The 11,226-nt window shown below is 54.0% G+C and overlaps 1 protein-coding gene across 2 annotated transcripts; it reads right to left on the bottom strand.

The window, feature by feature from the left end:
- Positions 1-1,138: 1,138 nt before the first annotated feature.
- Dact2 (dishevelled binding antagonist of beta catenin 2) lies at positions 1,139-10,908 on the bottom strand. 2 transcript variants are annotated; one of them, XM_013352259.1, is made up of 4 exons: positions 10,851-10,908; positions 4,977-5,109; positions 3,784-4,062; positions 1,139-3,169 (listed from the first exon to the last, which is right to left on the bottom strand). In XM_013352259.1, exons 1-4 carry the CDS (start codon positions 10,896-10,898, stop codon positions 1,497-1,499), a joined length of 2,133 nt encoding a protein of 710 aa, XP_013207713.1. In that variant the 5' UTR covers positions 10,899-10,908; the 3' UTR covers positions 1,139-1,496. The 2 variants fall into 2 exon arrangements, with proteins under 2 accessions (XP_013207713.1, XP_005363407.1); XM_005363350.2 differs by lacking the exon at positions 10,851-10,908 and adding an exon at positions 10,163-10,432.
- Positions 10,909-11,226: the final 318 nt, after the last annotated feature.

Genomic DNA, 11,226 nt, shown 5'->3' with positions numbered 1-11,226 from the left:
GCTGTGGGGACTCTTTGGAAGTGGACACGATGTGCTTTGTGAGAAGACTTCAGGGCCCCGGGCAGAAGGCTATGGTGTGAACCTGAAATGTTTCTCACACTTGATCCCATGCTGGTGGTGATATTTGGGGAGACTGAAAACTTTTGTAGGCAGAGTCCTGGATGGAGAAGTTGAGTCACTGGAGGCTTGTCCAAGGGGATACATCACCTCAGGCCACATCCCATCCCATTCTCTGCTTCCTGGGCTACCATGGTGTGAACTGCGCTGCCTTCCCAAGCCACGCCTTCTGTGTGATTGATTGAACCCTCTCGAGGCTGTGAGCCAAAACACACCTTCCTTCCTTAAGTTTGCCAGGCATTTTGTTACAGCGATAGAAAAACTACCTTTTACAATAAAACCCAGGGTCATGACTGGCTTTTAATGTTCCTTTAAACTCTGTGAAATTAGAAGGGAGACAGAAGCCTTGGCCTGAGCAGTCCCAGGAGGTGCAGGCAGGAAGTCAAGGCGGATACGGGAATGTTTGCTTTTCAGACTGTTCTCGTGGCCCGTTCGGAATATTTGCAGGTCGGAGTGGGTGGTACCAAAAGCCCTTTGCTTTGACTTCGAAACCCCCAAAGCATTCATTCCCACTTTCCCCCCCCCCTTTCGAGGGGGGCCGATGTCTTTGTGCTAAACTTTAGCCAATGAAGGCTCTTCACCTTTCGCCCTGCACACAGCTCTTGCGATAGAAAAATTTAGCTCAAGTGCGACACTTTATTGCCCCAGTATTTCCAGGCTGTCTTTCTGTCTCGTTTTCAAGGCTTCTGTGAAGCATGCAGGGGAAGGGCAGGCACCCGGTGAGATGCACCCCATATCCCCTCCAGGGCAACGTGTTGGACCCAGAAGGCTGCCTCGTGAGTACGCACGGCTCTGAACAGCTGAGTTGAAAACCTATCATCCTCATCCTTCAAAAGTAGACTTTTTTTTTTAAACAAAAGACAAAAAAAGTGAAGAAATCATTTTCCAAATATTTTTTTCTACTCAATTCACCTGTGTTGAATCCAGAATTTAGGCTTTACTCTCAAAAATTTTTTCCTCCCTCGGGTCGGTGCACATCCCATGTTAGGAAGGCAGACAGACAAGACAGTGGCTGCAGGAGAAGGGGAATGTGGTTCTTTTATTTGGTACGACATCAGCATCGTGCAGGCATTTATCATGAGTGTAGTGTGGAGTTGAATTCAAATCTGGTCCCCTGAAGAGGAAGTGACGCACCTAAGCCGTCTCTGGGCAGGAATGCCTTCCACACACCAGCCAGAGCGTGATGGAGGGCAAAGCTGCAGCTGGGATCATGCAATCAAAACGGCTGGATGGAAACTCACCAGAGAGAACTCACAACCACAGTGAGGGTGACCGAGAAACTTACGCAAGATGACAGTGTGGTACCCTCAGTCTGCTCATCAAACGCTGTGGAAGGAGGGCCTTGCGCGTCCTGGGGTCTTAGGCTTAAAACACTGGCATCACACCATGGTCATGACCTTCAAGGCTGCTGGCTGGAACCTGCGGATCTTCTTCTTCAGGGCCTTGGAGGCCTTGATGCGGCACAGTTTGGGCACAGGGGGAAGCGGTGGCCTGGAGCTTCCTGGGACCCGTGGGGACTGCTGGGGCGGCACCCGAGGCCACGCCCGCTCCCTCTGTCCAACCTGTGCATTGCCTCTTCCCAGGCCACTGCGGCTACTCTGGACACAGCTTTCCGAATCGTTGCTACTAGACTCGTCCCCGAAGCGGTTGGCAGTGTGGTCACTGGCCTCCTCATCCTCGCTGGTTTCGGCAATGGTGGAGTGGAACAGTGAGGCACACTCTGCCGAGTGCTCGGAGGGGTCGGACTCGCTCCTCACATAGGCATCCTGACGGGCAAGTGCGGGCCTGCTCTGGACCTGGGGACCACCTACTCTCCTGGCTGGAGACTTAAGGGGCCCCAAGCTGGACCCAGGATGGCTGACAGAGCAGGCTTTGGCTGAGATCTCTGTCGTAGACTGCCACCTGCGCTGCTTCCCCCTGGCTGCCGAGCTGAGGGGGGATGCCTCCATTGGGAACAGAACTTGGGATGCTGGGTAACTTTCCTGCTGGGCCACCACTAGGGGGACAAAGAAGGGCACAGGGTATAGGGTGGACTCAGAGCAGGAGCGTCCAGGAGGCTCTTTGGCCACTGTGGGGCCCCTGCTGAGCCCTCCCTGCTGGGGCCTGCATGAGGGGCCCCATTCTGGAGTCAAGGCAGCGGCATGGGTGCCCTGCTGTCTCTCGGGTTGTGGTGGAAGCTGCTTCCCCAGCCTGGGCACTTTATCACTGATTCTTCTTCTGACCTTCACCGCCTTGCTTTGGGGAGATCCCATCCTCAGCCTCATTGGGGAGGTTTCACCAGTGGTGTAAGAAGGGTAGGCAAAGGGCCCTGGGTCCAGAGGGGGGCTCTCGGGGCCCAGTACCCTGGACGGTGACAGGGCTTGTCCTTGGCCATAGTCAATGCAGGGCTGCTGGGCCTGGGAGCAGAGAGAGAAACCTATAGAACTGTCTCCATGGACACGGGGATTCCAACAGGTGCTTTCCTCCTGCAGGGGGCTGCTGAGGGGCTCAGTATCCACAAGGGACACAGGCCCCTGTTGCTTGAGGCTGTCCTTGGCAGCATACCTACTTGGTTTCATTCCTCCTCTGTCCATTTCATAGGCCAGCTCGAGCTGACCTCCACTGTCTGACCTCTGGCCACACGGCTTCCGTGGGAAAGGAGCCGTGTTCCCTCCCTGCTCTGGCAGCTCATCCCTCAGAGGGAGCTCTTGGCCCCGCAGACGCAACAGCTTGTGGATGTAGGCTTCGGCCGAGCCCAGCTCACGGATCGGCCCAGCCTGAGTCCTGTTCTGATCAACAGGGACCAGAGGAGGCTCCGGAGGAGATGAGTGGTGGTCAAGATGTGGCGCTTCCTTAGGCAGAGCAAAGAGCGGGCTCTGGAGAGCCACTGCATGGAGGGGGCTGGGATACGGGTATACCTCCTGGCCACCCCTGGCCACCAGATCACGCTGGTACTTGGGGTCCAGTGTGTGGGCTGGGACCTCTATCCCCTGGCAGAGGAGAGATGGGGGTGCAGCATCAACACCAGCTCTCTGAAGCCCCAGGTCATCTGGGAGGACTCTCTCAAGATCACCTGGGAATAAGACCAGGAAAAGCACATCAACACAGACAGATGCCAAGTCCCTGTTTCCCATAGGCGCATATGGAGGCTCAGGCCTTATGGGCTCTGATAGTGTGTACTGGTCCCTGAGCTCCAGTGAGGAGAAGAAAGCATCATCTCGGTGCTCCACTTAACCACAGCTGGGAGGCTACCCAGGAGAAACGTGTCCAGCCATACACAGGACAGTCACGACAGGAACTGCTCCAGCATCCACAGCCTGGGAGTGAAACCGGAGACTTGGCACAGAGAGACCAAGGCTGGCACAGAGCCCAGGTGTGTGTGTGTGTGTCCAAGAGACATCGTTTTCTCTTGGGAAAACATGGAGGGTGCTTGTGCCTCGATTCTTAATCTAAATGTGGCATGTCACGTGATCTGAATGCTTCTTTGGAGTTTCTGGATGTTCATTTAAAAGAAGAAACACACACACGCGTATACACACACACACACACACACACACACACACACACACACACACACACGCTCCATCCAAGTGGGGTCAGCCTCTTCCCCGCTGAGCCCAGGTACCATCATCTGCTATCCTTCTCACCCAAACGACACTCCCGCTCTCTCCGGCCTCTCTCTCTCACCTGTAGACACAGGTCTAGGCCGGAACATGCCCCTCGGCTGGCCTGTGTCCTCTGCACCATGCGGGAACCTGCTATCTTCTCCACTGGGCTGTGGGCTCCATGCAGGGACAGTGGTCTCATCCGCAGAGCGGGGTCGCCAGTCCCCCATGCCGGACCTGGACTTAGAGGGATGAAACACAGGCAGCCAGCTGCCCAGTGAGGGGGACAGGCGGTCACTGCAAACAGAGGCACATGAGGTGGACAGGGAGCAGGACCCAGCGTCACTCAGCTCGTAGAAGCCTAGACAGAGCAGACACAGTGGTCAGTGCGCCCCTGGCCAGTGGGCTCTACCCTAAGACTTAGACCCCCTTTTCTCTTGCTTTTACTGGCACAGAGAGTGCTGCGGGGCTGCTAAGAATGCCTGTGGAGACAGATCCACAATGAGAATGTTCTAGATTCTTGCTGGTAACCTTGTGAGTGGCTATGGGAACAACTGACCCTACCTCACCTGACCCCTATAGCTATGCTCAGAAGGAGAGCTTCCTTTGCTAAAGACATCTCCTTTCTTTAACACACAACTGCATGGGGGGGGGGCATTTCCTTCCTGGGAGTCCTCAGTCCCAGGGACTGCTCAGGTAGCACATTCCAGGTTAGACTGCAAAAGCCAAGTACCAAGAGTGCCACGGACTCCACACACTCCAGGCTAGCTGTCACAGATACCTGTGACCACTGGAACCCAGACACAGGGGTCCCTGTTGCCAAATTTCACCTGTAGCATATTGAGAAAGCAAAGGTGACCAGAGTCACAGAAGCCAGCAAAGACTGCCAACAATGACCTTCTCTGAGGAGGTCTGAGATGGCGCACAGGGAGGGAGGGGCCGGTCAAATTGATGTAAATGACTTAGGTGATCCACAGCATGGTTTAGGAGCTCCTGGGGTATTTAACACAGCTGGTAGTTTACATATGTGTAAACTTCTGTATAAACTGTACTGTACGTAAACTCTTAAGATATATATTATATTTAAACTTCATATGTTTATTATATTTGTATTTTTTTTCAGTGTGTTTATAGCTTTTTATGTCTTTAGTCACATCCACTTCCTAGGCTGCTCAGGGGACCTCCCAAGTGTCGGATCAGCGGAGGACACAGGCTGCAGCTGGCACTGTCCACAGCGTTAGGTCTGTGAGGGGTGGCAGCCACCATCAGCCATACCTGAGCTGGGCCTGCTGTCACTGTCCAGGGCCTCACAGGACGACCTGCTCACATCCAGCTGCAGTTCACTTATCTGCTGGTCCAGCTGGTCCAGGTGAGTCTTCAGGCCTGCATCCTGCCGCCTCAACCGTGACTGGGAGGCAAAGAAGGAGAGAGAATAAAAACCGAAGTGAATGCAGAGATCTAAACCAGTTCCAAGGTGGACAGGGCCACCGTGGACACCGGGAAGGCTCCCAGACTCCAGCTCTGAACTCATGTTAACTAGTGGGAAGCAACTCCCTGGGTCTGCTGGAACGTACAGCGAAGGACTTGCTCCCTTGGCATGTGCGTGTGTGCACGCACACACATGTACAAACACATGCACACAGTCTAGCAGGAGTGAAGATAGTTCTTCACACAGCACCTCCATGGGCTATGGTACCTGGGAGTGGGCATTTTGATAGGAGACCCCAGCTTCACTTGGACAGCTTGGCGAGCTTATGTGCAAGACTGTTTCCAGAGAATGGACTTCTTTATAGCACAGTCTTCAGGTCTATAGCCGTGCGCGCGCGCACACACACACACACACACACACTCACACACATGTGAACACACACATGTACACACACACGCGCGCGCACACACTCACACACATGTGCGCACACACTCACACACACATGTGCGCACACACTCGTACACACATGCACACACATGCGCGCACACAGACACACACACATGCGTGTGCACACAGACACACACACATGCGCACGCACAGACAGACAAACACACGCACATGCGCGCACACACACAGACAGAAGGACACACAGACATGCGCACTTACAGACACACACACACACACACACACACACACACACACACACACTGTGAAGCCCACACAAAGTGGGGTGAGTTCTGAGTGCTCATACATAAACTAATCAGTACCGAGTGTTTGGTAAGAACTGATTTCCTTCAACCGTGCAGTTTCCTGATGTCTGGGCTGGCGACATACATATTTTTCCTCTAATTAACAAGCAGGTTTAAGGCAAACAAAGAGGGACACGGCTCATCTGTGGAAGAGCGTGACCATGACTTTCCTGGTGGGGAGCTACATCAGAAATCTCAGCAGCGTGGAAATCATCGGCAGCAGATGCCGGCAGTTATGACTTCCTGTTCACCACAACAAGTGCTTTCGCAAAGGGTCAGGGTGAGCTGAGTGGGATGCCAATCTCAGCAGGCTTAGCCTTCCCCTGCAGGAGCTGACGGGGTGGGGGCAGGAGCCACCTCCGGGTGTTCTCGCCCCCACAGGAAAGAAGATTTTCTGAAGAGACAATGGGCACTAAGAAATCGGAATTTCCCTTGAATCTCATCTTAAGCAGGGACCAGCTGGAGCCAGAGCTTGTCTCCCGAGAAGAAGAGAAGAAATTCCCCCAGTTCTGACAACTCACCTACCACCTTCCTGGCGGCATCTGAGACAGGGGAGTCATACTCTGATGAGGACTGCTCATCTCTTACTTCTTTTTAAATCTAAAGGGGTACCCCAAAGATGAACTTGGGGTGTCATTGGGCCTTTTCGTTTGTCTCTCTTCTTCATGCGGATATACAGAATAAATGTTCCCATCTCAGCATCTCATTACGACTTGTGGGTGGCCTAGCTAGCTGACTTTTTAGGGCTGCTAGGTCCCAGGCTCTGATCCTAACTCTACTAACGCAGGGTCTGAGGGTGTCTGGGGCAACAGTATCTCCTATAGCAGCTCATGTCACAAGTGAATGAAACTTCCCTGAACCTGCTCCCATCACAAACTCCCAGACAGGAGGAGACACAGGCATGCCCTTTCTAACCCCCAGAAACCAACACTAGGCCCATCAAAGGGCTGGCACGGATTTTTCCTGTAAAAGATTTTTCTTTGTCCTACCCTGACGCATACGGCCCACAGACACCAAGCACTTCTGCCAGGTCCAGTCCAGTGAGTGACAGCATCTGTTTCTCTCAACTTCCCTTCTTCAGAGGTCTGGCTGGTTGCCCTCTTCCAAAGGTTGGGAACAGCTACTCTGCAGATAACATCTGTCCAGCCAGCCTAGGCAGCTAGTTTCTGGTTAATGGTTAAGGTCTCAAGACCCCAATTTTTAGGGGCCTCAGGCTCTGCTGTGAGCTCACCATAGGGATTGATAGCTCCTAATTAATGCCTCCTCTACCCCTGCTTCAAGTTTTCATCACTGTTCCTTAGGCTGAACGGTCGAAGCCACTGTGACCAGGAGGGAGCACGGCTGGCTACAGCCAGACTGTGGCACTCTGCCCAGGACCAAGCCTGCCTGCGGTCTGCAAGCCTCATGCCAGGGATGTTCTGGGCCACTTGGGTCAGAATCCCCCAAAGCGGGGTCAGGGGCCAGAGGCCTGGTGCAAGGGAGAACTAACCACACTCAGCACACCTGCATATCCTGGGCTCTTGCTATGTAAGGCTCTGGAGTAGGACCTTGTACCTTCACCAGCTAAGTCTGGAAGTCACCAAATGCCCGAGTCCTGCCATTCCATGGTTCCCCTGAAAGGCAGCTGGCCGATTCCTTTAAAAGGCCCACACCATTGCACAGAACTGGATCTGAATGTGTTACACCTTCCCCCATGGACGGTTCTGCCCTGCAACCTCAGCATTAAAAAAAAAATCTTTGGAATATATTTGGAGGATAAAAAGTTCAGGATGTTGAGATGGTATCTAAGACACTTGCTTCCTCTCTCGGAATGCTAATAGTGAGCACAGAAAATGTGTGATTCATGAATTACCCCCGACCGCCTCCTGCAAACTTCACAGCGTATCCATCAATAGTGAAGGGCCCAGAGCGCTGGCTCACGGGGGAGACTGACAGTGACCCTGGAGAAGTCTGTCAGGTCCTCCTTGTTCTTGGCCTCATCTGCTTCTCTTCTGACCTCCATCTGCCCCCTGTGTGTTCATCAAGCAAGCTGCTTGGGCCAAGGAAAACACCATCGACGGTTACGGAATCGGTGTGGCTTGCTCCTGTGGTGTCACCGCCTGAGCTGCTGCATGTTGTCACTTTTAGAACAAGTCGCAACCCGTCACCCCTGCAGGATGGTCCTCATACAGGCCTGCTGTTCCAGGACGCCTCATCTGGATGTAGCAGAGGCATGATAGAATGTTACAGCTTCCTGGCATAGTGCCAAGCCAAGAAGGTGCTATTCTACCTAAGCCCACTTACTTGAGTAAAAACACTAGCCATTTCCTGAGACAAGCCCCTGTGAAGACACTCATGGGGCAGCCTAAAGAGCCACCTGAAGCAGACTGTGGGGTCAGAGGGCATGGGATTTCATCAGCAAAGAAGTCTGGAATAAGGAGGATTAAGTGCTGAAATCACCTCTGGTTTTGTTTTGTTTGTTTTTGGCCCCAGTTCATCACGAGTCACTGATTTATCCAATGAACAAAACTCTCCTAAGCAGCTACTGCAGAGTTCCCTTCGTGACTTTTTGACACTGCAATTAGCAGGGCGTAGCCCATCTCTTGAATCCCTAGAAATGGCTAAACCCATCCCTACTTGAGAATCCCCGCAGAATAACTGTAGGGGTGGGGGTGGGGGGCTCCTGGACGCTTCCGGTTTTCACACCTGAACACTGACTGAGGGCCAGGTGAGCCAGCGGGAGGCCAGTGAGCTATCTAGATCCTGCTGGGTTTAACTGGCAGCCCTTTCATTATTTTCTTTATCTAACAAGTACTCTTTCTCTCCCCCTCAAGAAAAATGTCAAAGTGCTAAGTGCTGGTTAGAGCCACATAAATTCAACTATTTTCCCTTTTCCTGTGAACTAAGTTTCATGACAAAGCCTGCGTGTTCCTTCTGGTCACGGAGAGGGGTAGTGATGGTAGTGGTGAGGGGAGTGTGTGTGTGTGTGTGTGTGTCAACAAAGCTTGTTTGATGTCTCCAAAGGCTGCTGGTAATTGTAGTGTGTGGGAACACGGATTGGGTCTAAGCACTGCTGAAGAGGAGTTAATCATCAACCTTAAGGGAACGGGTCATGCGTGTAACCGGCAGTGTGCCTGCCTGGTTGAGGTCACGTGAAGCGGACTGCGTAGCCTTTTGAATGACAGGCACCTGTTGTAACGCCTTGGTCCTTTCCTGGGTCAACCAATTTGCAGAGTCCAGTCCACACCAGCCATGTCCGTCTCTGGGCAGGTGAGTGTCTCACAGTCTGGAGGAGGCTGCCAGCTGGGTTCCACCTTCTGCCAGCTCTCCACCTCTCTGACACCCAAGGAAGATTCCAGGTGTCCTGGGGAGTGACTCAGACGCTGGACTTCCTGATTCTTTAGTCACAAATCCAACACGGTTCTGAGCTAAAGCTGACTGACCACAACAGTTTCCCTGGACTTTTACCAACTCTCAACTGGACAGATCCAAATTTCTCCATCCAAGAAATCCCACTTAAGAGTTGTGGATGAGACTCCACTACACCCGAGACCATCATTTTGTTATTTTAGAAATACTGCAGTTTTGGGCGGTGGTGATGCACACCTTTAATCCCAGCACTTGGGAGGCAGAGGCAGGAAGATCTCTCTGAGTTCGAGGCCAGCCTGGTCTACAAAGCGAGTTCCAGGACAGCCAGAGCCACACAGAGAAACCCTGTCTCGAAAAACAAGCAAACAAACAACAACACAACACTGCTGTACTGCAAAGCATCTCGAGCTGTTTCTAGAAGCAGGTTGTAGCTCTACCCCCGGAAGGCCTCCAGTGGTCCACAGAAGAGCACTCAATGGGCGCGGGTAGCTGAGAAAGCACCACCGATCTCCCCCTCCCACGTTCCTCAGACTGGAGCACACTCGGTTTTGTTTTGTTGTTAAAAGCGGATCAGGTGACAGGCAATCTTGGAGACTGGCATCAGCCCGCAAGACTCCCCAGTGACACAAGTGAACCCAGTAGGGTGTCCTGCGGGACACGGTCCCGCTGTGCAGCCGGAAGACCTGCTACGGGATTGAGGCCAGGGTCCCCTGCGTCTAGCCCGATTTGCGCGCCTCCGCACCAATGCTGTGTCAGCCGCAGAGGCGCTGCGCTTTCAACACCAGGTTCCGCGCGCGGCTCCCCAGCACGCACCCCGTAGCGCGCTCCCCACTCAGCCGCGCATCAGGCCTCTCCACTCGCTCAGTCCACGCAGCTGCACCCTGGTCGCTCCCCAACACGCCCCCATGGCCACTCGTGTCCCGTTCTCTCCTTACCAGCTGCTCCCGCAGCGCAGCCAGCGCCGCCTCCAGCCGCAGCTCCTGGCCGCGGGGCCCGGGCGCAGGGTGCAGGCCCAGGGCGCCCCGCACGCGCGCCTGCTGCGTGGCGCGCAGTCCCTGAAGCTCCTGCAACCCGGCCAGTGCCGCCCGCAGCCGCGCGCCCACCCTGCGGCGGTCCCAGCCCGCGGGTCCCAGGCCGCTCGGAGCCCACATCTCCCGGTCGGCCGTTCAACCACCGCGCTGCGCGTCCCCGCCGCGTCTCCCCGCCCCCGGCCGCAGGTCGCCTAGGTGGGGTGGGACCTATCGCTGGCCGCGGAGGGCGGTGTTTGCGACGCCCGAGGTCACAGCGGCCGCCCCCTGCCCGCCCCGTCTGCGCGCCGCGCCCTAGCCCAGCCCAACCCCTGTGCCCCTGAGACCTGTGTGCTCCTCAGGGAAGGCCAGAGCCCCTCCACAAAGGAACAGAGGAGAGCTTAGGCACGGCCGGAGAAAGGTGTTGTTTAGGTTTTTAAATTGAAAAAAAAAAAAAAAACAAAACAAAAAACAAAAAAATTACATTGCACAAACCACATTCCTGTTTCGTATGGAAAACCCATTACCAGGTTTCCCAGTGCACACCTGTATGTACCTGGAAACTTCTGGTTGCTTCTCAGTTCATCTAGTCCTCCCTCACTCACATGCCACGCACCTTTAAGGACGCTTCTAGCAAGTTCCTGAGTTGTGCAGCTCTTACCATGGTGGTCACTTCAGGAACACTGGATTCCAAAAGGAAGCCGCACACACATGATCAGTCGCCCCCACCTCCTCTGCACACATGCTCAGACCCCCCCCCCCCCCTCCACCCCCCCCCCCCCCCCCCGGTGCTCTGTTTTTTGGGGGGAGCTTCTTTCCGGGGTTTTTTTTTTTTTTTTTTTTTTTTTTTTACTGTTTTTAGACTTCCGGATGCGCCCATTTCGCACCCCCAGAACCTCCTTTTTTTCTGGCGGAATCATTCTCTGCTGGGTGGTGAGAGCCCTCATGTTTCTCCAGCGTTTCTTAGGAAGAAATTGCACCTCATTTCTGCA

This window comes from Microtus ochrogaster, linkage group LG9 (genome assembly GCF_000317375.1).
Source record: "Microtus ochrogaster isolate Prairie Vole_2 linkage group LG9, MicOch1.0, whole genome shotgun sequence".
Classification (NCBI taxonomy): Eukaryota; Metazoa; Chordata; class Mammalia; order Rodentia; family Cricetidae; genus Microtus; species Microtus ochrogaster.
Note: the sequence above shows the minus strand (reverse complement) of the source record. Positions and strands in the feature narration are given on the sequence as shown.

Excerpts from the sequence above, each read along its gene's own strand:
- Dact2 (XM_005363350.2), bottom strand. The coding sequence starts at position 10,378 with ATGTGGGCTCCGAGCGGCCTGGGACCCGCGGGCTGGGACCGCCGCAGG. Across the intron at positions 4,063-4,976 it reads TGACAGCAGGCCCAGCTCAG|GCTTCTACGAGCTGAGTGAC; the intron begins GTATGGCTGATG and ends TGCTCTGTCTAG. Across the intron at positions 3,170-3,783 it reads GCCTAGACCTGTGTCTACAG|GTGATCTTGAGAGAGTCCTC; the intron begins GTGAGAGAGAGA and ends TCTTATTCCCAG.